General features: G+C 47.6%; 1 protein-coding gene and 1 long non-coding RNA gene across 2 annotated transcripts; one reads left to right on the top strand and one right to left on the bottom strand.

The window, feature by feature from the left end:
- The first annotated feature begins 111 nt into the window (after positions 1-111).
- LOC310694119 lies at positions 112-3,848 on the top strand. The gene is made up of 2 exons (XR_014519551.1): positions 112-379; positions 3,818-3,848. It is a non-coding gene; the product is annotated as an uncharacterized lncRNA (long non-coding RNA).
- On the bottom strand, positions 385-27,715 carry SYT11 (synaptotagmin 11). Its single transcript, XM_083476873.1, has 4 exons — positions 27,512-27,715; positions 16,100-16,914; positions 7,392-7,515; positions 385-4,325 (listed from the first exon to the last, which is right to left on the bottom strand). The coding sequence occupies exons 1-4, from the start codon at positions 27,543-27,545 to the stop codon at positions 4,015-4,017; spliced, it is 1,284 nt and encodes a 427-aa protein (XP_083332999.1). The 5' UTR covers positions 27,546-27,715; the 3' UTR covers positions 385-4,014.

The raw sequence follows: 27,715 nt of genomic DNA, 5'->3' as shown, positions 1-27,715 counted from the left end.
TTAAAATAAAAAAATTCCTTCCAGTAGCACCTTAAAGACCAACTAAGTTAGTTCTTGGTATGAGCTTTCGTGTGCATGCACACTTCTTCAGATACACTGTGTGGAAGACAGGAGTGCCTGGCGTGCTCTGGTCCAGGGGGTCACCAAGAGTCGGACACGACTAAACGACTAAACAACAACAACAAGTAGCTCTTCAGCCACGTTCTTCCCCCTCCTTGCCCTCACTTCCTCTCTGCCATGTGGGATCCTTTCAACAGGAGATGTTGGGGACTGAACCGATAATGTGCGCAAGGCAAGTGCTCTACCGCCGTGCAGTGGGAACCCTCTGCTGATGAAAGTGTGTGGCTCCAGCAACCTCAAAATAATTATTTTGCAATCAGTAAGTAAAGTTAAAGTGACTCCATCTTTATTTGAACGCTCAATGTGCGTTAAAACAAATTTGACATTACAGGTAGCATTACATATTTGTTAGGTTAGCATTACAGCATTATGCAGTTGTACAACGGTTCAAGTTATTTTTTTTCTTACTTTTTTTGTTTTGTTTTGACACCAAGTTGTAACTTGTCCAAGTTATTTTTTTTTCTTTTTAATTTTACAATAGACACGAGGTGAAAAGGAAAAAAAACAAAATCCCAACCGAAAATGACCCACATTTGGGAGATATTACAGTGAGGCAGCTGTCAATACATTTTTAATAAAAACAAACAAACCCAAAACCCGACTGTTATCTGACCCTCTTTATTTCCCCATTATTCCTGAGGAGTAATGGATCTCTTCACATCTGCCCAATAAGCCTAAATCTATTTTAACCCTGAGCACATTTCCTTGACAACAACTTCATTTTTTCCCCTCTTTACAGCTGGAAGAAGGAGAGATTATTTAGGCTTAAGAAAGATGGGTTTTATTTGCATTGAAAAGTTTTTTTTAAAAAAAAGCGGGGATAATTAAGATTGATAATTCAAGATGAGCCCTAATCTATCAGTAATTGGGGTCAAAATTGGGTTGAGGAGGAAGGGGGTGATGTAAGGATTAAGCGTCAAGATGATCAGTTTGAATTCCAAATTCGGCACCAACTTGGCCTTTGCAGAGAAGAGGTCCTAATTCTCCCGGTTCTGAAATGGTTCTGAGTGCCTGTCTCTCAATAAATCTTACTGCTGGGCTGGGGGAAACCCTCTTAAGCATTGCTGTACTACAATTCCCATCACCCCCTGGGCATTGAGCCATGGCACTTGGGACAGACGGGACTTGCAGGTATTGAGGCCACCCACCTATTTTACAGCAGTGCTTCATAGCTTACCTTGCAACACATCCTTTAGGGCAGGCGTTGGTAGGCTTCAGGCTTGTAGGATCAGCATTCTTCACTACTGTGTTCCGCATCCCTAACCAATGGCTAAGCTGGCTGGGCATGATGGGAATTGTAGTCCAGCAACACTCTCCTGCAGCCTTCCTCAACCTGGTGCCCTCTGGATGTTTAGGACTGCAGCTCCCATCAACCCCAGCCAGCATGAGGAAGGCTGATCTACTGGAACCCTGATAACCCCCCCCCAAAAAAAAATAGTTGCCAAGGCTGGCAGGCGTACCCCCCCCCCAAATTAAACAATAAGGTGCTCTGTCTTTGAATTTGTGGTCAGTTCTGGACCCAGGGCCCACTGACAAAAAAAGCTAGAGTAGACTCATCAAAGTAGGTTCATTAATTTCACTGGGTCTACTCTGAGTAGTACTTAGTTGGAGACAACAGCTCCCCCTCCAGGGCTCTGTTTCTGAGGGGTGAAGTTTTTGCTATTAGCTAAGTGAGAAGCTCTTGCCAACCAACTGCGAATCAACAAGAGATCTACCTGGTTTGACGTTTGGGGTGAGCTGGGCATTGATCCCTCTAGCTCTCCTGGACGGGGGTGGGGGTTTGTATGTGACTCCGTTTCCAGACTCAGAAACTAGAGCAGGCATAGGCAAACTCAGCCCTCCAGCTATTTTGGGACTACAACTCCCATCACCCCTGCCCGCTGGTCCTGTTAGCTAGGGATGATAGGAGTTGTAGTCCCAAAACAGCTGGAGGGCCGGAGTTTGGGGGTGCCTGAACTAGAGCAAGCATGGAAGGAAACTTGACCCCCAAGGGCTTTTAGGGAGGGAATGGCTGGGTTTCCAGTAGTCTTCTTTCTCCCCCAAACACAAAGTTGCATCCAATGTTAGACTTCCATGGAGCAGACCCATTGAAACTGATGGACACAACTCCCTTAGGCCCCTGAATTTCAATGGGTCTGCTCTGAGTGAAATGGAGATACCTCCCACGGGGCTGTGCCGAGACAGTTCACCTCTCTGCGGCCAAGGTGCCTCCCCACCACTGAAACGACTTCTCCTAGTTTTTGTTTTAAAGTATGATACAGTATTTACAGCATACAGGGCACAGGATGAGTTAAGTGCATGGATGTGACTTGGTGAATACTGAAACACCCATTTCCCACGTGGCTTCCCCCTTAACTTGGATCTGCCTTGCTTTGCAAATGGCTTACGGGTTGGTCCTGGGAAAGGAGGCTGGGTAGGGGAGATTGACTTCTCTTTCAGCCCTATCTGTTGATGTGGAAGTTGCAGGCTTCTGGATGATGTAGAGCTCTTCAGCAGACAATCTTGACCTGTCTGGGGATGGCTTCTGTGTCAGCTTGAAAGCTTGCGCACTCCGTCACCAATAAATGTTGGTGGAGCATTTCAGGTGCCCAGAATGTTGCAAGGGGAGGTTGTGGAGCTGGAAAACTCTTGCTTAGATATAGATCTCCAGTGGCTATTTATTTCTATCGGCTGATCTAGCTGTGAAGCATGCACTGGAAGCCGACCAGGCTCTAATTAATGACAGCAGTAATAGTAAATAAACATTGGTGGTGGGTTCTTTGTGAGAGTTACCTGCTTGCCACCCTTGTAGGCATTAGGATCAATGCACATGCAACCCTGTCTAGTCACCTATTGGCAGGGCCGGGTCTGCTACATCAGTAGCCTGCACCACTGCTTCAGGCGGCACAGCTCAAGGGGCACTTTCCTGCTTGAGATGAGCAACACCTAAGAGGCCCGCTTTCAAATCATGGTAGAGGCAGGACAAAGACTTGGCTTGAAAGATTAAGAGGGAGATAGATGCCTCCTGGTCCAACTCCAAATGAAGTCTTTTTCTTTGATAGAGACTGCTTCGGAAGTGGATGGAGTAGAGAGCATCTTGCAATGCTCTGGACAACAAGGACAAGGAAATTATTCCAGGATCCTGTTTTACAGGGAAGGAATTGCTTTCAGCAGCACTTATAATTCACAGGAACCATTTCCATCCACTCTGAGATCTCTCTGATCCAAGACAGATGCCCCAAAACCATTGCATGTACACCAACGGCATTAGATCACCCAAGTCACAAAGAATTGCAAAGAATCAACAGGAAGGGGGTGGGCAGATGATGTCAACAAAGAACCAGCGATTCAACACCAGAATCCAATATTATTATTATTATTAAAAAAAGAATAAGTTGGGAGAGAAGCTGAATAGGCCAATTGAGGTGAATTACCAACAAATACAGTTCAGCACAAAACACGACTTTCATAGTGACAGATAAATCGTATTAAAAACTGTACTTTTGATATTGGTAAAGTTATATTATTATTTTTTTGTGGTTTTTTTTAACTTTTGTATTCGGCATGCAACAGTGCGGTTACACCTTTTTATTTTATTATATATATTTATATATATATATGTTTTGTGGTATTTATTAAAATTAATGCTCTTTTTTTTGTTAGGTTTTATTTTTTAACTTTTTGTAAGTTCCTTTTTTCCCCTTTTTCTTTTTTTTAGAACTTTTAGAGTGCCCTGCAAAAGTTAAACATCACTAGAGAGAACCGATCAGCTGCTTCGTACGGAAACCTTAAGTTTCTACGACTAAGACGGAAGGCGGGAGGAAGAGGAGGAGGAGGAGGAGGAAATGAAAGGCCAAGTGTCTGTTTGCGCAGGGGCGCCTGGTGCAAGCGCCCGGTGCCCCCCCGCTCACCCTGCTAGTATTCGCTCAAGCTGTGCCATTTGGCGATCTGCTTCCTGGGGCTCTCGCACACTTCCCGCCAGTGTTCCACGCCGCCCGCCGTGACGCTGTGCGCTCCCAGGATCAGCCGGCCCACCACTTCGTTTTTCGTGGTGCGGTCGAAGTCGATGACCAGGAATTCGATGCTGACGTCCGGGAGGAGATCCACGGGGATGTCGTATATGAAGGATTCGTTGAAGACGGGGTTCAAAGTGCACTTCTTGACGTGAGTTTTCTTTTTGGCTATGCGCTTTCTGCCGTAGTACACGTTCACCTTGACGTAGGGGTCTGCCGGAAAGAAGGGAGAGGAACAAGCCAATAACACAGGCCAATAACTGGCGGTACCACCCGAGCGGGATTTTTTTGGGGGGGACAGAACTCTGGGAACCTCCCCCCCTCAGCAGAATGAGCAGGGACCCCCCCTCACCCTAATTGGAGTGAGATTGGCTCATCATGTTTATGAAGAAAGTGAAGGAATAATGATGGTGGTAATAATTTTTATTATTATTTCTATCCTGCCCAGAGTGGCTGGGTTGCCCCTGGCTTCCAACAGATAGAAAACATAATAAAACACTAACCATTAAAAAAAAATCCCAATACAGGGCTGCCTTTAGGTGTCTTCTCAAAGTTGTAGGGTCTCAGCCAGCATACCAGATGGAACTGGTAAACAGCTGCCCTGAACACATCAGAATAATAGAACGGTAGAGTTGGAAGGGACCCCAAGGGTCATTCAATATACCTGTATACCTGAAGGAGCGTCTCCAACCCCATTATTCTGCTCGGATGCTGAGGTCCAGTGCCGAGGGCCTTCTGACAGTTCCCTCGCTGCGAGAAGCAAAGCTACTGGGAACCAGGCAGAGGGCCTTCTCGGTAGTGGCGCCCGCCCTGTGGAACGCCCTCCCATCAGATGTCAAAGAGATAAACAACTACCTGACATTTAGAAGACATCTGAAGGCAACCCTGTTCAGGGACGTTTTTAATGTGTGACATTTTGATGTATTTTTAATCTTTGTTGAAAGCCTCCCAGAGTGGCTGGGGAAACCCAGCCAGATGGGCGGGGTACAAATAATAAATTATTATTATTAAAATTATTATTATTCGAGTCCAAACCCTTGCAAACCCAGGCAGGGATAGGAAAGACCTGGAGAGAGCTGCCTGAGGCTCTGCTGAGAGCTCCTGACAATCACTGGAGGTTTTTAAGCAGAGGTTGGAGGCCCCTCTACAATGGATGCGCCCTTCAACTCTATGCTTCTATGAATCCATGTTTCTATGATTGTAGACAATGCTCAGAGCTAAGCCAGACCAAGGGTCTGATTCAGTATAAGGCAGATTCCTGGAGGATGTGTGTCCCCCTCCAGACGTTGCTGGACTCCAACTCCCATCATCCTTGACCTTTGGCCATGCTGGCTAGGGGCTGATGGGAGTTGTAGTCCACCATCAATCAGGAAGGCCACAGTCTTCCCCAATCCCTGGCTTCTCTGCTTCTCTCATATGTTCCCGAGTCCTGGAACGGGGCTGAAGGTAAAAACATAAGAAGACAGACTAAAGGTCCATTTAGTCTGGCCAGATGTCTCCAGGAAGCTCAGAACCTGGGCCTGAAGGGCAAGAGAAACTCTCCCATGATGTGCCCCTAACAACTAGCATTCAGATATACAGTGGTGCCCCGCAAGACGAATGCCTCGCAAGACGAAACACTCGCTAGACGAAAGGGGTTTTCAGTTTTGCGTTGCTTCGCTAGACGAATTTCCCTATGGGCTTGCTTCTCAAGACGAAAACGTCTTGCGCTTTTTTCTTAAAGCCGCTTGAAGAGGCGCAGTTGCGACGGACCGTGCTTCGCAAGACGAAAAACATCGCAAGATGAAAAGACTCACGGAACGAATTATTTTCGTCTTGCGAGGCACCACTGTATACTGCCAATCCACATGGAGGCTCTGTTTAGCCCTTGGCAGGCCTCTCCTCTTCTAGGAATTTGTATGATGGCAGAGTTTCTGGGACATGGGTGCGGACACTGAAAAGCAAGTAGCTCAAGATGAGGCAAGCCAAACCATAACCCCAATCTCCTAAACACAAGGTCGCTAACTCAAGAAACCAAGGAGAACGTTTTCCTCCCTGACATTCTGTTAGGGCAGGGGTCAGCAACCCGCGGCTCCGGAGCCGCATGTGGCTCTTTTACACCTTTGCCGCGGCTCCGGGGCGGATACTAGCGAGGGGAGGAGGCGCATTGTGTGCCCTGACACTCCCCACTGTTTTAAATGTCGCAATGGTTTTGCGGCTCCCGGTTTTTTTTTCTTTGGTCCAAGTGGCTCTTTTTGTCTTAAAGGTTGCAGACCCCTGTGTTAGGGGTTCGTGAACCAGAGTTTGCGTTGAGGGAGGTAACTGAAAAATAAAGCAAAGCCACTGAAGGTTGTGATCCTGGTCTGTGCAAGTCAGGGATGGAGAAATGCCAACTATGTCATGCCATCCAGCCCTCTGGAGTCTCTTCAGGCCACGCCCCCTCTTCCCAGGCCACACCCCTCACCAGCCCTGCTCCGCACCTTCCTCGAGTGCTCTTTGCCTAGCTGGAATTTGTCCTCAAAAGGTGTGAACATCAAATGAAGGATCAAGTTGTGTCTTCGGGGCTTTACATTTCAAACACCCTGGAGATGTTGGGGTGTTTTTTTTTGTTTCGTTTTTAATGCTTAGGGCACTTCACAGTGCAATCTTTTTGGGCTGCCACATAGAAGAGGGCAAAGAGTTGTTCTTTGCTGCTGTCCTGGCCAGGATTAGAACTAGTGGGCTTTAGTTGCAGGAGAGCAGATTTGGGGCAAACATTAGGAGAAAGGGATGGCTGCCTTCTGATCTCTCCAAGGATGCACAGGATTCATAAGCTGGCTCAGTGGTTACAAATGGGAGGGAGGGAGAAACTCAGTTTGTATTTAAAGGTGGACCTACGAAATCCGCGTTCTCTGAAACTGCATGAATCGAAGCACCGCCGTCCTTTGCAGCTCTCCAAATTTTGCAGCACTGTGTGTTCTCCAACAATGTGTACGAAAATGCATGTACCGAGTGTGCATAAAATTGCATTCAAAAGTGGGAAATTTGCTTTGCAAAATGCGTCTATTAGGCAAAACTGCAAACAGTTTTTGGGGGGAAATTGCAGCAAAATGCTGACAAGTTTTCACTAAAAAAAAAAAAAAAAAGGCAAATCACTGCAGAAATGCAGGGAACTGAATTTAAGGTGGGGGGGGGGGGAATGAGAAACCAAGAGGAACCGAAATGAACAGATCCACCCCTCATTAAAAAGTAACACGAACAAAAGAGCGTTCAAAGGGGCACACAAGGAAAACATGGAGATGAGGCGGAGTTAATAGCTTCTACCTGAGAGGCCGGTGATGTCCATCTTGGGCAGATGTCTTGCCTTCAAAACCACCACAGTCATCCTCTGGGCAACAGGATGGTAAGACAAGGAAACCTGCAGCTCCCCTCTGCTGACACATTTCTGGAAAGAGATAAGGTCATACATCCTCAGAACAACAGACCCCAAGCAGCCCTGGCCATCCTCAGGTCCACCTATCAGTTTCTGCAAATGGGGGGGGGGGGGTCCCTGAGGATGCATCATCTAGCGAGCCAGTGTAGTGTAGTGGTTAAGAGCGGTAGTCTCGTAATCTGGGGAACCGGGTTCGATTCCCTGCTCCTCCACATGCAGCTGCTGGGTGACCTTGGGCCAGTCACACTTCTCTGAAGTCTCTCAGCCCCACTCACCTCACAGAGTGTTTGTTGTGGGGGAGGAAGGGAAAGGAGAATGTGAGCCGCTTTGAGACTCCTTAAAGGGAGTGAAAGGCGGGATATCAAATCCAAACTCTTCTTCTAGAAAAGGTCAGCTGAAGGAAGCCAGTGGGGAAGGAGAACATAAGAAAGCCCATCTAGTCCAACAAGCTGTTTGTACAGCTGTCAATATTATTATTATTATTATTATTATTATTATTATTATTATTATTATACGGAACAATGGTCTGACACAGTACAAGATAGCTTCCAGTCAATATAGGTAACGCCGAGCTAGGTGGACCCTTGACCTGACTTGATATACAGTGGTACCTCAGGTTACAGACTCCGCTAACCCATAAATAGTACCTCGGGTTAAGAACTTTGCTTCAGGATGAGAACAGAAATCATGTGGCAGCGGGAGGCCCCATTAGCTAAAGTGGTACCTCAGGTTAAGAACAGTTTCAGGTTAAGAACGGACCTCCGGAACGAATTAAGTTCTTAACCTGAGGTGCTACTGTATAAGACAGCTTCCCATGTTCCTATTTAAAATCAGCACTTTGTGCAGAACAATGAGGACTAGAATCTTGTATTTCTAGGGGAAGGGCTGTAGGTCAGTGGGAGAGCACCTGCTTGAAGCGAAGAACTTCCTAGGTTCAATCCTTCAGGTAGGGCTGGGAAAGACCTGTCACGTGCAACCGTGGAGACCCGCTGCTGCCAGTCAGTGTGGGTAACCCCCCGCGGGGTCTAGATGGACTCCGTATAAGGCAGCTTCCTATGGCCCACCTTTGAAGGGGACCAGAATCCTGACCTCCTAGGAAACAGCAACTTCACCACCACCTTAAAAAGCAGGTTCGAAATCGCCAGCGAACTCTGCAATCGGGGAGGGCGTGGTGTTTTATTGTTTACATCCTCCGTGCTTCCGCTGTGACCTTAAATGCTTTTCGGCGGTAGATGACTTGTCCGTAGTGAGTAGGTCATTTCTTCTTCTTTTTTAAAGGAAAGACATGGCTGTGTTGAAAGGGAGTTAATACAGTGGAAATAAAACAGGGCCTTGCCAAGTGTTTTAAAAAAGCCGTTGTTAAGGCTGTGAATAGCAGGCCGGGTTGCCATGGCCGTCGTGTCCTAGATTCGGCATTTTGGGAACTGCCCGGGACTCTTGAGTTAACGTTTGTCTAAAGCCAGTCCGCCTCCTTTCCCTTCCTCCCGGAATCACAAGTGGAAAGTGCCCAGTTTGGGCCAAACGACTCTTTGCCATCTGCACCATACAGTAGTACCTCGGTTTAAGAACTTAATTCGTTCTGGAGGTCCATTCTTAACCTGAAACTGTTCTTAACCTCAGGTACCACTTTAGCTAATGGGGCCTTCCGCTGCCACATGATTTCTGTTCTCATCCTGAAGCAAAGTTCTTAACCCGAGGTACTATTTCTGGGTTAGCGGAGTCTGTAACCTGAAGCGCCTGTAATCTGAGGTACCACTTTAGCTAATGGGGCCTCCCACTGTCACCGCGCCGCTGCTGCGCAATTTCTGTTCTCATCCTGACTCAAAAGTTCTTAACCCGAGGTACTATTTCTGGGTTAGCGGAGTCTGTAACCTGAAGCGTCTGTAACCTGAGGTACCACTGCATATTTAAAGCACTCTTCTGCTTATTTAAGCAGTCGTGGCTTCCCCCCCCCCAAAGAACCCTGGGAATTGTAGTTTGTTATGGACATTGAGATTTGTTAGGAAATGCCCCTACACCCCTCACAGAGCTGCCGTTCCCAGTATGGTTTAGCAACCAAACCAATTCCTTTTCCTGGGGAATTGTAGCTCTGCGAGGTGAATGGAGGAGTCTCATAACAACTCTCAGTGCCCTTAACAAACTACAGCTCCCAGGATTCATTGGGGGTGGGAGAGCCATGACTGTGATCAAGGCTAGTGGGCGCTGGAGTCCAGCAATGTCTGTAAGGCATCATGCTGGCTGACCCTGCTCCATTTCACTGTAGGGGCGCTGTCAGGAAACATGCATGAGGCTGGTTCGGATGTCGCACCAGACGTGAGACGGACCCTCTCTCCTCCCCTCATCCGCAGTGATTCCCCCTGCCCAGCCTTTCCTGCTTTGAGGCATCTGAACCAGCAAAGTCTGGTTTGCACATTGGGATTGGAAACTAGGGCCCCATCTGCACTATACAGTGGTACCTCGGGTTAAGTACTTAATTCATTCTGGAGGTCCGTTCTTAACCTGAAACTGTTCTTAACCTGAAGCACCACTTTAGCTAATGGGGCCTCCCGCTGCTGCCGTTCTCATCCTTTCTGTTCTCATCCTGAAGCAAAGTTCTTAACCCGAGGTACTATTTCTGGGTTAGCAGAGTCTGTAACCTGAAGCATCTGTATCCTCAAGTGTATGTAACCCGAGGTACGTTTAAAGAGCTCTTACACCATCTTTACAGTTATGACTCCCTCCCTGCAAAAAAAAGGAACCCTGGGAACTGTAGTTTATTATGGGCACTGAGATTTCATATGAAACTCCCTATTCCCCTTACAGAGCTACATTATTATTATTTTTTGCGGGAGGGGGGCAAGCAAAGTTGATTTTGAGCTATTTCTTTAGGAAAACTGGCAAAAACGACACTGCCGACATGGGTTGTAATACGTCCAGATTTCCCTGGACATTTTGCATATTTCTGCCCAGACACTGCTTCTGACTACAGTATTCTGGGCAGTGGCGTAGCGTGGGTTGTCAGCACCCGGGGCAAGGCAAGTAATTTGCGCCCCCTAACCTGTGGATTTGCGTCCCCTAACCCGTGGATTTGCGCACCCTAACCCCCAGATGTTGCGCCCTGTGCGGCTGGCCCCCCCTGCACCCCCCACGCTACGCCACTGATTCTGGGTATATCCAGACATATGGCAACCTTAGGAGGGGGCCTTGAAGTTGCTATAGCATAAGCATCTAAAGCTGCATACATATCATACATGGCTGGTATTTAGTGGTGCCAGAGCTGGAAATGAATGGGGCCATTGCTTTTCCCTCTCCTTCCGTCACCCCCTTTTCTCTTCCTCTCTCTCTCTCTCTCTCTCTCTCTCTCTGTGTGTGTGTGTGTGTCACACTTTCTCCTTCTGTCTTCACAAGTGTCTGAACTGACCACTGCCACAGGCTGTACTCCCCTCCTCCTCCCATTACCAGTTTTAATTTTCCTTGCCATATTTTCCTCTTCTCCCATTGAACTCTCTTCCTACACATGTCCTAAGGTCAAGGGCCTTCCAAGCTTCTCTGCCCAGCTTTTGGGACTCTTGGAAACATAGGAAGTTGCCTTTCACTGAGTCAGACCATGGGGTCCACCCAGCTCAGCCCTGTCCACACTGATTGGCAGCAGCTCTCCAGAGTTTCAGGCAAGGGGGCATTCCCAGCCCTACCTGGAGATGCTGGGGACAGAGCTTGGGAACTTGTGACAGTTGTTAAACCTCTGAGCTATGGACCCATGCTGGCTAGGGGCTGGTGAGAGACATAGCCCAACAATATCTGGAAGGCTATGAGCTCCTCATCCCTGCTTTACATCTCTGTTGTAAGTGCATTTAATGTGTGATCCCTGATTGGCTGGGACATGTGCCTAGGAGAGGAGTGTGGAGGCTGTGGCTCTCCAGGTGTTGCTGGACTCCAGTCCCCACGATCTCTGAACAGTTGGCTGTGGTGGCTGAGGCTGATGGGACATGGAGAGCCACACAGATTTCCCACCCCCACCTCTTTTTACTCTGATAGTGAAAACCTTCCCCGCCACCCCGAAAAGCAAAGTACAGCGGACGCTCGGGTTGCGAACGTGATCCGTGCGGGATGCACGTTTGCAACCTGCAGTGTTCACAACCTGCAGCGGCACGTATGCGCATGCTCGGGTTGCAATCCGGAGCTTCTGCGCATGCGCAAAGCGCAATTTGGTGATTCTGTGCATGTGCCACCGCCGAAACCCGGAAGTAACCCATTCCGGTAATTTCGTAACCCAAAAAAACGCAACCTGAAGCGTCTGTAACCCAAGGTATGACTGTAGTTTACAAAGGCAGCAGGTAGTTTACAAAGGGGCTGATGGGAACTATTGTCCAAAGACATCTGAAGGGGGAAGGCAGAAAAAGGGAGCCTTCATTGGATTGGCTTCCTGTTGTCTCAAGGAGCTCTCCCTGGTCCTGAAAGATGCGACTCCTAACAGCTTGCCTGTAACTCACTTTCTCATCCCTCTCTGCATCATAAGAACGGCCCGCTGGCCCATCTCTAATCCAGCATCATGTTTTCCCAGTGGCGAATCAGATACCCATTATGGGAAGCCCACAAGCAAGACGTGCCAACATTTCCAGTTCTCAGACGCAGGAATAACTGCATGCCAGTCGCTTTCTGTTCCAGTGTCAATTGCTTTCTGACTTTGCTCGAGTCACAGATCCTCAGACCGGCTAGAACAGGGCAATAGTTGCAGCTTGGAAGGCAGACAGAAGCAAGGGAAGCTTAACTGCCTAGAAAGCCCGACAGCAAGACACAACAGCTGGTTTACGAGCCCAAAGATTTTATTTCTCCCCCTCTAATTGTGCAGAGAGGTGTGTCATCCCATTGAAGCGGGATTTATGTATTTATTTGAAAGCCACCCATCCTGCCTAATTAAAGAAATGTCTAGACAACTCAAAGCAGAAGCCAAAGATTTGCCAGAGGAGCTTGCTTTTGTGCCAAAGATGGAAAATCTCTGGTGTGGCCCTCCAGACCTCTCCAGCTGGTCCTTGGGTCTCTCCACATGTGTTCCTTATGTACATTCCTTATCAGCCCTGCTCCTACGGTTCATCTCCCTGGCTGGAATGAGTCCTTGAACTCTGCTATTTCTTTTTATTTGCCTGGATGGGGCATAGAGAGGGGGGTGTAGAGAAGCAGCCTACTGTACAAAGGAAACCTTTGTTGTTGTTTTGCCCATTCTGCCTCTGGCTCTGCCTGCCCTTGGGATGTGGCTCCTGAAAGGATGCTGCTGGACTGCAGCTCATCCCTGACCATTGGCCCCTCTTTCAAGGGCTGCTGGGAGTTGGAGTCCAACAGCAGCGTGGTGTAGTGGTTAAGAGCGGTAGTCTCGTAATCTGGGGAACCGGGTTCGCTTCCCCGCTTCTCCACATGCAGCTGCTGGGTGACCTTGGGCCAGTCACACTTCTCTGAAGTCTCTAAGCCCCACTTACCTCACAGAGTGTTCGTTGTGGGGGAGGAAGGGAAAGGAGAACGTGAGCCGCTTTGAGACTCCTGAAGGGGAGTGATAAAGCGGGCCACAGTGTCACACACAGCATCTAAAGGGCCACAGGCTTCTCATCACTGCAGCAGACCACCGAACCAGAGGAAACTACCTTTTGCAGAGTCAGAACATTAGCCCATCTAGTTCAGTATCATCTGCACTGACCTGCAAGAACTGTCCAGGATTTCAAATGCAGAATCTCTCCCAGCTCTATCTGCAGGTGCTGGGATTGAACCCGGGACAGATTCCCTGCCACCGTGCTATTCCCTTCCCCCCAAATCTGCCTGTTACATTTGTTTGGGAGCTAAGCACACGCACAGAGAAAAAAAACCATTAGATTGTGTATTGCCTGAGCAAAAATCCACATCCTGTTTATCTGTCGTAATGTAGCCCAGTTTCCCAAAGCGCCCTCCTCCATAGTGCTGATCTGGCTGCTTTCCAGCTACCACTTTGAAGGCGGCTGACCCCAATCCTTGCTCTGATTACTGTCCTTGCCAGCTCTGCGCTTGTTTGCATTACTGCTCGTGCTCCCGGGGAGTCTGCCGCTTCCTCTGGCTGGAACAATGCCTTGCAAAATCCCAGGTTACAGAACAGATGTTCCTCCTCCTCTTTAGAGGAGGAGGAGGAAGAGACATGCCCAGAAAACTGGAATCGCGCCGTTCTGAGCTTGAGATGCATCCTCTGATGCAGAACCCAGGAGTTTCAGCAGAATGCAAGGAATCTGCGGTTAGGAAAATAGGAAACAGTCCTTCTGGACCAGGCAGAAAAGGCCTGTGCTCGGACAACAGCTCTCTTTGGATCTCCTGAGAACAGCCCCAGTTGCTGCTGTGGTGAACCTTTGCCTTGTCTCCAATTCCCAGAGGTGCACAGTTACCGTATTTTGTGCTCTATAAGACTCACTTTTTCCCTCCTAAAAAGTAAGGGGAAATGTGTGTGCGTCTTATGGAGCGAATGCAGGCTGCGCAGCTATCCCAGAAGCCAGAACAGCAAGAAGGATCGCTGCTTTCACTGCACAGCGATCCCTCTTGTTGTTCTGGCTTCTGATATTTTTTTTCTTGTTTTCCTCCTCCAAAAACTAGGTGCGTCTTATGGTCTGGTGCGTCTTGTAGAGTGAAAAATATGGTAATACTTGTTCCCCAACAACACAAAATGACACTATGGAATTCACGTCCACACGAGGCAGCGATGGCCACCAACTTGGAGGGCTTTCAGAGAGGATGAGACAAGTCTGTGGAATGCTTTCCCCAGGGAGACATGCCTGGCGCCATCCCTGTCGGCCCCTGGGAGCCAGGCTGATACCTTTTGTTTACTCCGACCTTTGGTTATTTAATGTTGCCTCATGCACTGGTGCTCATCTTTCAGTTGGGGGTGGCTAGGACTTCTCCTTATTAATATGTTACTGGGCGAGCATCTTATGCATTTTGTATTCTTCCTGTTTTTTTATTATTATTACTATTATTATTTTCTGGTTTCAGATCTTTTTACGTGTTGCATTTTACCATATCAGGTGTCACTCTGACGCTTTCCCTTTTGTATAAAGCGGCTGGTGGGTATAATAACCAGCGCTGTTGAAGCTGCCACATATTACTTGGTCTGCATTTGTAAGAAAATCCATCTTTTTTCATGGGGCTACATCCATACTTTGGAAGTCCCTGCCTCTTGACAGGCGCCTTTGCTGCACTCATTTCAGCACCTGCTAGAAACATTCTTTTGTTTAGGCAAAGCCTATCGGCACATAAAATGTCAACACATGATTTAATCTGCTTTTTAGCTTATTGTTGATTTCAATTATTATTGAATACTTTAAATTGTGTTTTACTGTTTAACTGAATGCTGTGCAAATATGACTGTGTTTTACTAGTAATTTCATTGTTTTATTTGTTTTGTGAACCACTTTGGGGTTGCTGGGTGTTTGTTTTTTTACAATCAAGCAGTATATAAATTTTGTGAAATAAAATAAATGAAAGATTCACTACGGATCAGGCTATCTCTGGTTCCTTGTATTGTTTAATTAGTGTTTTTATGGAGCAGTCAAGTAATTTTGTTGTCCCCGAAGGGGGCAATGACAACAAAGATATTATTATTATTATTATTATTATTATTATTATTATTATTATTATTATTATGGCTGTCTCCTCCCTGCACCATTGGTGGCAGTCTACTACTTAATAGTCCCAGGTGGGGAGAGTCGCTGCTGCGCTCAGACCTTTCTTTTGGGTTTCCTTCCCTTTAGGGTAGTGTTTCTTGAACCTGTGTTTCCTGCTGCTGTTGGACTATGTAATTCCCACCATCCCTGACCACTGGTCCTGCTGGCTAAAGATGATGGGAGTTGTAGTCCAACAACATTGCATTAAGGCATCTGTTTGGTTGCTGCTAGAACAGGCTGCTGGACTTGAGAGGGGCAGTCCTGGTCCATGGTCACAGACCAGTTCCCCTTGGCTCTTGCATCAGCACACCTGTCTTGTGGGTCCTACCAGGAGGTACAACCCCTACTGCTGGCTCACAGCACCCCCACCCCGCTCGCTTGGACACCAACGGCAAGGACAGGGCATGAAGCAACATAAGCGCGTGATTAGGGCATCAAGGGAAGGAGGGCACTATATAAATGTTCCATTGCCAGATTTGCCACGTTGCAGCGGAACCAGGTTCCACGAAAAAGGCTCCCGCAAAATTGCATACAAATATTACAAACGATTTGGCTGGGCGTCCATTTTCTCAGTCACTGTATATTTAAGAAACCCCAACAGAACAACTATGCACCATGGCAGGCAACATGCCTTATATCTACTAAGTGTAGAAGCAGATGCGTTACGTAAGGACCTGATCAAAGACTTTGCAATTAGAAAAACGAGGAGAACTTCCCCCCCCAAATATAAATAAGGTGAAAGCATGCAAAAATAAACGTTATTTTCCATCTTACTGTAGGTTTCTTTTCGAAAAATCATTTTCTAGTTTGTTATGGTTTATTTTTTGAATTTGATATATATGGGGGTGCCAAAATATTTTAAGTGCCTAGGGTCTCTATAAAGGTCTTGTACCAGGAAAGGGAACTTGGACATTCCCCCTAGTGAAACCCCCGGGTCCCAGCTCCCCTACCTGTATATTCCTTTTGATGATCTCCCTGGTGAGCTGGACCTTCCCTGTGCTTGGGTCCACCCCGGCAAGCGGCACCATCACCTCCCCGATGACGTCGTCTCGAGAGAAGCGGTCAAAGCTCAGCACCAGGAAGTGGAGGACCAGGTCTTGGAGCTGGCTGTAGGGGATCCCGTAGAAAGTGAAGGTCTCGTCGAAGACGGGGTCCAGCGTCTTGCGGAGGACGCGCGTCTTCACCCGGTGCCTCTTGTCGGGCAGGATTGTCATCTTGATGTAGGGGTCGGAGCCTTGGTTTTGCTCGTCCATGACCGGCAACCCGCGGGCTTCTTGGATGGTCACGACCAGAGCTTTCTTGGGGAAGTTGTAGTCCACGGAGAAGGTCAGCGTCCCCAGAGTGACCTCTTCTTCCGGGGAAGAGGGAGAGGAAGGCTTGCTGCCCGCCGGAGTCAAGCTCTGGTCCGGGCTCAACTCGTCCCCATAATCGGCTTTGATTGGGAGCTGGTTGACACAGGGAGCCGCGCTGGAGATCCTGTCGGAACCCACCAAGCCAGCTTCTGCCGCGTCCACCAGAAGGTTGCCTCTTCCATCTTTCATGGCAGCTCCCGTCTTGTCTCGCCGGATCCGTATGATTTTCTTCTTGTTAGTCAGGGTCTCTGGGTAGATGCTGATGCCTTTCAGCATGTGGATGAACTTGTAAGGGGGGGTCTTGTGCTTTTTTTCCGCGTGCTGGTGGCAGCAGGTCCACACGAAGACCGTCATGGAGACGGACACCACTAAGACGGTGGCGCCAATCAGGCCCGCCACGATCGGGGAGACATCTGTGGGTGGGGAAGAGTGAGGTGGAGAGGAATGGGGAAGGGAGAGGGGATAAATCAGTGGTTTCCGAACTTTTTTGAGCCATCGGCTCCTTGGTTTCCATAAACTCATCCCCACTAGAGCTGGGCGACATCTGGTTTTCAACACTGCGATATCTCACCAGCTAAACATCACGATATGCGGATATATCACAATGCCTGAAATAAGGACTGAGTTACGTAAAGGCTGGCTTCACAGTTTCCCCCGCATTGTGTTTTTTTGCATAGCACCCTTCCCCACCCACACCCTGATTTGCGATATATTGTCAAGCCTAAAATTGCAAAACCAGCACCATGACATAGATTTGAAACTGGATTTGGACGATATATCAAAAAAGCATTATTCAGAACACCAGTTTGCATGACTTGCTAAGGTTGATAATAGCGCCATAACATTGAGAACAGTAACAATTAATTGCACATTTATTCAAAATCCAATTAAAACTATTTAGGTTAATTAATTCAACAAAACTGATGAACTTGATCCACAGATACCGGCTTTTCAAAGTCTGGTAGTCATTTACACCTTCAGCACCCCCTTGCCGCCCATTCGCCTTCTAGGGCTGCCCTAGGTAATCCCAGCACCCCCTTTGGGGACCACTGGGATGGATAATCTATTCAGCCAGCTGCTCTTTATTTATCCTGAGCTCCAGATGAGGAAAGTCTCCCTGGGGCAGCTCACAAATAATAGTGATAAGACAGTCCTTGCCCCCAGGTTTTAAAGGCTACGTACACCCCTTACATTTAAATCACATGCCTTCCCCCCAAGAATCCTGGGAATTGTAGTTTAGCCTTCACAGAATGACAGTTCCCAGCATCCATAATGAACTATAGTTCCCAGGATTCTTTTGGGAGAGCCGTGTGCTCTAAATGTATGGCCTTCAAAGACATGGCACATTCTTTCCCTCAAAGAATTCTGGGCGCTGCAGTTAGTTAAAGGTTGCTGGGAATTATAACTCTGTGAGGGGTAAACAACAGCACCCAAAATTCTTTGAGGGGCAAAATGAGCTTCAAAAGGTATGATGTGGGTGAGACTGCAGGCCTGTGCAGTGGGGCAGGGGGCAAAACACAGACCCATCAAGTGTCCCTGTTTTCCAGGGACAGACCCAGATTTGCTGAAGCCGTCCTGGTTTCTGATTTTATCCCGGAATGTCCCACTTTTCCTTAGGACGTCTGTGTTTTCACTGGAGAAATGTCGGAGGGTATGGAGTTATCTGACCCCCGAGCCACCTGAAGGCAGCTCTGTATAGGGAAGTTCTTAAATGTTTAATGTTTTAGTATTTTTATATATGTTGGAAGCTGGGGCAACCCAGTCAAATGGGGGGTATAAATAGTAAAATGATTATTTTGATGATGATGGCATAGGATGTCCCTATTTTCATTGGAGAAATGTTGGAGGGTTTGCAGCCAGGTACACTTGCCCTAGGCCTCAGACAAGCTCTGCATGAGCCTGTGTAAGCCTTTCAAGTACCACAAGACTCTTAATATATATTTTAAAGCTGCGTACACACTTATGCCTTCAAAGCCGCCAAGCATTCTGCACACTATGTGTAGGTATCTGGGAATTGTAGTAAACCGCAGTGCCCAGAATTCTTTGAGGGAAATAATGTTCCCGGGATTGCTCAATCGGTAGAGCATGAGATTTTTAATCTCAGGGTTGTGGGTTCGAGCTCCACGTTGGGCAAAAGATTCCTGCCTTGCAGTGGATGGACTCGATGCACATATTTTAAGTACACTTAATTAGCATATTAAGTACATATTTTAGCATATTAAGTACATATTTTAAGTACACTTAATTAGCATATTAAGTACATATTTTAAGTACACTTAATTAGCATATTAGGGATGTGGGTGGCACTGTGGGTTAAACCACAGAGCCTAGGGCTTGCCGATCAGAAGGTCAGTGGTTTGAATCCCCGCGACGGGGTGAGCTCCCGTTGCTCGGTCCCTGCTCCTGCCAACCTAGCAGTTCGAAAACATGTCAAAGTGCAAGTAGATAAATAGGTACCGCTCTGGCGGGAAGGTAAACGGTGTTTCCATGTGCTGCTCTGGTTCGCCAGAAGCGGCTTAGTCATGCTGGCCACATGACCCAGAAGCTGTACACCGGCTCCCTCGGCCAATAAAGCGAGATGAGCGCCGCAACCCCAGAGTCGGCCACGACTGGACCTAAATGGTCAGGAGTCCCTTTACCTTTAATTAGCATATTGATTGTTAAACCCCATATCAATCGTTTTTATTGTTCATGTAGAGAATTATGCAGAAATTCTGGTTTAATATGCTGCCTCTTTGCCATAAATAAACATGGACTTGACTGATGGGCCAGATAACTCTCGGGGTCTCTTCCAACTCTGCGATTCTATGATTGTAATGTGCTTTAAAGAACAGTGTGTACAGAGCCTTATTATGAGTGCAGAATACACACACACACAAATATATGCACTGGTGGGATTTAGTATGTGTGAGTAGGGGGTGTCATACCGCTCTCCATGCCTCTAGCTATGAGAAGGTAACCATGGAATTTAATGTTCAAGTCATAACACACAAAAGGGTGACCTCAGCTGTGCTGATGACATCACCCAGATTAACTCAGTGCCTCTTGTTTGTTGGAGAGAATAGAAAGGCCCAGTTATTGCAAGGCACAGCGAAGCAAGCCTGGAACTGATGCGGGGTGTGATTTATTTATTTTTCCTGTGGAAATGATTTGGAATTCTTTTCCCCAGTGCTTTCATTTCCCTCCGATTCCTGCCCACCCCCTCGCCCCAGGCATTTAATAAATTCATCCGTAACAACGAACAGGAGCCAGCTGTGAATATATTAGGCAAGCTTAGCAGTTTCCAAGCCTTCCCGCCCCCCAAACTATTTACTAAAGTATGGTGAATATGCTAAATTAGTTCACTCTCTAAGGCGTTCAAAAAATTTCCTGTGCGAATTACCCTAGTTTGCAAGGGGTGGGGGTAGAAATTCCAGAAAATACACCCTGGTGCAAGAGGACACCCCACTCTAAAACAAAGCCAAAATCATTCAGAGTAGACAGCAGGCAGCTGAAAAATAATTAGGGGACACTTTATCCCCCCTAAAACAGGGGGCGCCAATGGAAGGGCTGTAGCTCAGTGGCAGAACATAAGCTGTGTATGCAGAAGGGTCCCGGGATTGATTCTGGCACCTCTAGGTTGGGTTGGGACATGCCCTCACCTGAAACCTTGAATCGCTAAATTTCAGGCTTTGCATAATAATTTTTTTTAAAAAAATTAAGGAAACATGGAAAACAGATTCCGAAACGAATACTGTCGTTCCCAAGTGGCAAAAATATACTTAATGGCTGCTGCACAGTTATTAGTCATACTGTGTTTGTAAATCTGTGCAGAAATCACTATATATTTTTTCATATATGCTAAAAACTCATATTTCATTTATAAGGCATTTCATATGCAATTAGACTTATTGCTACATGCTTTCCTTAAGACTGTTAGATTTAGTTGCAGCATTGCCTGTGTACTGGCATATAATGCAGAGTTTAATATTTCTACTTCCATTTTCCTTATTGCATAAAGACAGAGTATTAAACTAATGTGAATAAATTATAAGGAGGTATTTCATCTCTTACTTTGTCATTCCAGAATAAAATGAATAAGGCCCATTTCTCAATGAACTTGTTTCTGCAATGATTATATGCCACGTTCCTTTCGTATGCTAGTTTTATAATCCATGTGCTTTCCTCAGCCAGTTTATCGGTATTGGGGGATTTTATTTTTCCATTGTTGAGCTATGCGTAGTTTCACCATTGTTACTAATTGTAAATTTCGATTTATAACTATTTACAGGGTGTGAGGGGAGGGGTAGTGCCTCTGGTGGGGGACGTGCTGTGCTCTTTCTGGGCTAGTTTGTCCACCTTTGGTCAGCTCTCACCTGTGGCTCCCAGAAGAAGAATTTTGGATTTGATATCCCGCTTTATCACTACCCGAAGGAGTCTCAAAGCGGCTAACCTTCTCCTTTCCCTTCCTCCCCCACAACAAACACTCTGTGAGGTGAGTGGAGCTGAGAGACTTCAGAGAAGTGTGACTGGCCCAAGGTCACCCAGCAGCTGCATCTGGAGGAGCGGGGACGCGAACCCGGTTCACCAGATTACGAGTCTACCGCTCTTAACCACTACACCACACTGGCTCTCAGAAGCTATCAGCATGTGACAGCAGCCACACCCTGGAAAGGGCTTCAACCGGCCAGCTAAACCAGGTGAAGGTAGCTGATGGGTCACAAGTCCTCGGTGAGTTGGGGGCTTTCCCTGCATGTGAAGACAGTCTCTTGTGGATTGAGAGGACAAGACCAAGCATGGGTCCAATGGTCAGGAAGGCAGTTTCTGCAGGTGCTATAGAGGAAAGTGAGGGGCAAATGGGGCTCGTCCACCTGGGAAGGTAGCCCATCTAGGACTGGGGTCAGCCAACTTTTTCAGCAGGGGGCCAATCCACTGTCCCTCAGATCTTGTGGGGGGCCGGACTATATTTTGGAAGGAGAAAAAAAAAGAACAAATTCCTATGCCCCACAAAATAACCCAGAGATGCATTTTAAATAAAAGCACACATTCTACTCATGTAAAAACACCAGGCAGGCCCCATAAATAACCCAGAGACGCATTTTAAATAAAAGGACACATTCTATTCATGTAAAAACATGCTAATTCCCGGACCATCTGCGGGCCGGATTTAGAAGGCAATTGGGCTGGATCTGGCCCCCAGGCCTTAGTTTGCCTACGCATGATCTAGGAGAAGGAAACCTCTGTTCCTAAACCTCCGCTTTCTTTTGGGATATCTTCGGGCAGAGAAAAGGCTACACAAATTGGGACTGAAGTCCCTAAGACGGTTGGATGGCGCCTTGTTCGCCTCCTTCTGGCAACTCCTGCACCCAAGCTGGTGCCAAACGTCTTGCTCTGCTTTCCTTTGGACCACATCAGCAAGGCAGAGAGGGGGGTTTTGTTGTCTGGGCAGCCCAGGACCTCCATCCACACTGGCCAGGTTTGCACCCCGGGGAGGTCACTTTGGTACTGCTCATGCAGAAATTCGACTTCACCCCCGGAGGCACACTCCATTATATCTCAAGACAGATGGATGCAGCCAACCGTATTCATAACGTCAGATCAAAGCATGCATAACAGGATTTTTTTCAGGTTCCTCAATAGTTCATAACCCTCAAGACTGAACTTTTGCAGACCTTGAGATGTAGATACTGCTCTCTTTTGCATGGGTAGTACCATTTTGGCTACATAAAGAATAGGCACTCACAGCCTGGATATTGGCAATAGAGGGAATGATGATAAATAATGTGTATGCAAGTGCATATGTGTATATATATATATGGCTTGGGCCCAGGTTACCCGAAGGATGGTATCTCTCTTTATGAACCTGCCTGGGTGCTAAGGTTCTCTGGTGAGCATCTCTCAGTTCCCATCAACATCACAGTTGGTGATGACACGAGACAGAGCCTTTTCTGTGTCTGCACCCATATTGTAGAATTCCCTCCCAAGAAAGGACAGGCTGGCTCCCTCCTTGTTATCTTTCTGCTGGCAAGCTAAGACCTTCCTGTTCTGACAACCAGAGTGCAGATGATGATGAGCATTGGGCAATCGGCGTTTTCACATTGGCTCTAAACGTGTTTTGTATTGCATTTTAATTTATTGTTTTTAATTAATTTTCATTGCTTTGTATTTTATAATGACATTTTCAAGATTTTGTAAGCTTTCTTGAATCCCAGCTTGGGAGAAAGGCGGGATATAATTACATTAAGCAAGCAAGCAAACAGACAAACAAACAAACAAGCACACTCACTCACTCACACAAATCTGCATTCAAGAACGGTGCTCACAAAAACCCAGAAACTCCCTAATATCACATTCACTTGCACAAACCCATGCAGCCCTTATGGCAACATGTCACAGATGGAAACATGAATGATCTTGTGTGCATTCTATGATTCTAAGTGATTCTGTTATCACCCCCCCCCCTATTCTCAGCGTATCTCTCGCTCCCTGACACCGCTCCCCCCCCCGCATATACACTTCCAAACTGCATCTTCTTCAAGTCTCTTCAGTGCTTTTATCATAACAATTTGCATTTTGTTTCCACACACACACACACACACACACAAAACCCCAACCCAACCCGGCACACTTAAGAAAGCTTAAACGGAATACTTAGCTTCACAATGGATCTGGTTGTACTTTGCACAGAACAGCTGCAATTGCAACACATTCAGCAGCCTTCACTATCTGGGTGGGCAGCTACAGCTGCTGACATTTTGTCTCCGTGCATGAACATTAGAATTAAAACACATCCTGGACAATCAGAGATAAAACTTCTAGAAACCCAATATTTTCCCCAAAATGCAAAACAAGGACAGCATCATCAGCATCATTATTTAAAGACAGTTACCAGAAATTATGGGCTCTCCCTGATATATAAGGCCTGTTGGATTGCATTCTACCTATATTGTCAGACTATTGGTCCATCTTGGCTCTGAGCTGTCTAGCGCTAACTGGCAACAGCTCTTCAGAATTTTCATTAGCGGACAATTCCCAACCTTAACTGGAAATGTTGAGGAATGAGTCTGGAACCTTCAAAACAGGTGCTCAACCACTGACCTATGCAGTTCCCTTCTTTTGAAAACTGGCCAAAGCCTGAGCATATTTTCAGAACTGCTGCTGGGGATAGATTTTGGCGGCTGAGTAGGATTGGGCAGCAGCATTTGTTTGCACCTTCTGTATACGTAATCAAACCATGCACATGGCCCTTTGTAAATTTTGGGGTTTTTTAAAGGCCTCCTGGCTGTAAGGTAAACATATTAGCCTGTGGAACAAGGAGCAGCTACAACTGCAGACCCTCCAGGTGTCTCTATTTTCCAGGAACAGTCCTGGATTTACAGAAGCTGTCCTGGTTTCTGATATGATCCTGGAATGTTTTGCTTTCCCTTAGGATGTCCCTGTTTTCATTGGGAAAATGTTGGAGGGTGTGGACTCATGTTACCCCCGAGCCAAGGAGATAAGTAACTCTACAACCTTTAGAAGACATCTGAAGGCAGCCTTGTATAGGAAAAATTTTAAATGTCTAATGGTTTATTATGTTTTAATATATGCCGCCCAGAGTGGCTGGGGAAACCCAGTCAGATGGGCAGGGTATAATAATAATAATAATAATAATAATAATAATAATAATAATAGGACATCTCTATTTTTATCAGAAAAATGTTGGAAGTATGCAGTTGACTAGTGTTGTAATTCCACCATAACAGACACCAGTCTTCCCCTGGGACCCTCCAGATGTTGCTGGACTCCAGCTTCCATCATCCCTGACCACTAGGCCATGCTGGCTGGAGCTGATGGGAATTGAAGTCCAACAATATCTGAAGGGCCCCAGGGTGGAGAAGGCTGTCAGAAGCAATACTGGTTTTCTGTGATTCAGTGGCTATGTGCAATCTTGCACATGCCTACTCAGAAGAACCTCCTGCTGAGTTCAGTGGGACTTACTCCCAGCTAATAAGAAATATGAGTGAAGCCTATATTTCCTTAGGAGGTGTGTGCATGTATGTGCATGTGCCTGATTGTGTATGTGTTTGCAAGCTGTATGAACAGGGGAAGGACCGTAGGTCAGGGGTAGAGCACCTGCATGCAAGCAGAAGGTCTTAGGTTTCATCCTCAGCATCTCCAGGTTGGCCTGAGAATTGTCCCCATGTCTGAAACCCTGGAGAGCTGCTGCCAGTCAGTGTTGACAGTACTGAGATTGATGGACAAATGGTATGACTCTGTACAAGTTAGCTTCCTATGTTCCTGTGAGACAATATTGCAGGGCGCCTGTCACTCCTGCAGCAATGAATTAAAATGATAGGGGTGTAAAACAGAAATCTTGAATATACCTGCACTGTAAACATCTGCCCCCCAAAAAAATAAGGAGGCTGGATACTAAACTGCCAACCTCCAAAGCCACCCGCATTTCACAACTCCCATAATAACAATAATCCCCCATATGCGTTTTTAAACTCCTCAAACAATATCCTCAGTGACGTATGCACACTCTAATTGGGGACACATAATAACATCTGTCTAATCCAGCTTGCTTCTCTTTCAATCCATTTCAGCCATTCCATCATTAACAACTGGGGTTGCCTCTCTGCTATTTCAATGCACACTTGTACATGAGGTGGAGACCATGTTCTACATTAGTAACTGCAAGTAACCAGAGCCAGGTGCTTATATTTATTCTGGAAGAATTAAATCCAGAATTTAAGGCCCTGTGATTTTTGTTGTTGTCGTCGTCGTTCACGTGACTTAACCGGGGAGAGAGGATGCTATCACTTCTGCATCCTTAGTTAGCTTTGGGGCCGTAGCACAACACAGCCTTCCACCCCAGAGGACAATAAAAGGCCACACTTTTGGTGATAAAAACATAAATAAACCAAGAGGGCTTTAATTAACATAAAACATTCCACACTGGCCTAACAAACGCAGGCAACCTTGATCCTCTCTCTCAGAATTGCCATTGTGTGACAGCAGATGTGTTCAGCACTCGAATTAGAACATGAAATAAGCTGAGACTTTTCACTGAATGGCACACAGGTACATTTTTAATACACATCAAAGGTCCGCAAACACGTCTGAGGATCCTATTCTCCTATTCTATTTACATTTCAGTATATTTCGGGGTGGGGGGAAATGAATAGCTTTATTTCGCTCCCCCTTCTTGCTTTTATATTCATGCTCCTGCCAGAAACTTTGCTGCAACCTGGCAGAGAGGAGCTGCCTAGAGGCCACGCTGATAGTCCCTGTGGCTCGTTATTGCATGGATTGGAGCGGACAGATGCTGAGAGGCAGTTTAAAAAGCCACTGTTGGATGAATGAGAAGGCATCATGAGCCCTGGCATAGATGAGAGGCCTCAAACTTCTCCCAGAGGGAACACCCCAGGGAGTCTCAACAATGGAGGTGGGGGCAGCTGCTAGGGTTAGGAAGTGATTTGGTGTCTCTGAGCAAACCCTCAATGGATGGGGTGCAATTATATGGGGTGGCTGGGCCAGGTTACAGGCCATCAGGCTAGGGTCTTTGTGGTTTGCAAGCAACGACTTGCGTGAATTTGGGGGGTGGGGGTGAGGAAACTCCATACTTTGCTTGCTCCACAACCTCTGCAAAAAAGGGGGTGCATTGAACAAAGGCTGTTTTCTTGCCCACCCTCCCCTCCAAGCTATCTGGGGGCTGGGGCGCTGCCTGGCCCGGAATAGACATCACGTCATCCTGCCCTCCTCCTAGCCACCACAATGTGCACCTGCTCCCTCCTTCCCTTCCACCCACCTCCAGCCCCGCACAGGAGGAGATCAGGCCAGAGGGCAACGCCTTGCCGCCTCACACATGTGTCCCTCTAAGCATCTCTTCAAAGGGCTCGGATCTGCCCCTGGCACTGACCCAGTCCGCTCCCAAGGCCAGGCACGCCCGTGCAAGGAGAGAGTGGGGGCAGGGAGATGGGAGAGACGGGAAGGGAGAGACGGGGAAGAGCACGCGAAGACGAATGGTGATGGCATTGGGGATTGGAAAGCCCGGAGGAGACCTGGCCCCGGATTTGGGAGCTGTCATGTGCTCCCACCTCCTCACAGGGTGGCTGATGTGAAGATGTGGGGATATGGTGTGTATGTTTTGAAGGGAAGTGGAATACTGAGTGGTGCTGGGCATTGCTGGCCGCGCGCGCGGCCGCGTGCGCGTGTTGGCCAGTGCTGTCAAAACCCAGACAGAGAAGTGTAGACTGGAGGATTATTATTATTTAAATGAAATTAATGGGATCAAGGGAACCAAGGAGGCGTGGGATGCAAGCTGGCAATCTGGCCCAATCCTATAGCCCTCCTCGCTTAGGAGCAATGAACTCAGCGGGACTTCCATGGATCGGATCGCGCAGTCCAAGAGGGTTTCCGTCCCAGTATGGGGGGGGATCTTTCCCAAACTGCGTGTGGGCTTCTTTGAACGCATTATTTCTCAGCCACACACAGTCCGAATATCCTAATGTTGCAGCGGGCTAGTGGGGGAGGAGGAGAGAGAGATTTCCCCCTGTGGATCAGCGTTGGCGGTCGGTTCGTGAGCGTGCGCCCTGCTAATGCCACGCGTTATTTGCACGACTGAATGGTGTGCGTGCCAGTAAGGATGTGGAGAAGCTGTCACCCCCCCCAAAAAAAACCCACCACTCCAGAGATGGAGGCCAGGCGGTTGTGTGACGGTGGTGATGGTGCCTCTTCAGCGGCGCAAACAAGGCCCTCTCTGGCTGCTGAGCGCGCTGGTGTTTGTAGATGTGCCAGTTGCCACAAGCAAGGATAGAAGGGGAGGCGGGGGTAGGGATGGGACGCTTGCCAAGGCAGAATTATGCTGGCGGGCACGGCCTGAGTGGGATCCGGCGAAGGTGGTGGTGGCGGAGAGATCAGGATGCCCAGGAAGGCCCGGTGTTTTGCGCTGGGGAGCGGGTGGAGGAGAGGACGGCCAAGGCAAAGAGAAACGGGGCGGGGGCGGGAGAGGGAATTGCGCAGCAGCCTCCCACGGGCCCCACTCACCGAAGCTGGGGCGGACGCTGGCGATCTCTGCCATGGCGGCGCGCGAATGGAGCGGCGGCGACGGCCCGGTGCGCGCAGGGAGGCCCCTTCAGCGGATGCAGCGGCGGCGCTTCTGCTGCGGCCCTGAGGATGCTCCCGACTCCGAGGGATGCAGAAGCTGGCGACTGGTCCTGATGCAGCGCTAGCTCCGCCCACTTCGAACGA

This window comes from Podarcis liolepis (genome assembly GCF_965112155.1).
Source record: "Podarcis liolepis genome assembly, chromosome: 15".
NCBI classification, from domain to species: Eukaryota; Metazoa; Chordata; class Lepidosauria; order Squamata; family Lacertidae; genus Podarcis; species Podarcis liolepis.
This window is presented reverse-complemented; position numbering and strand designations above follow the sequence as displayed.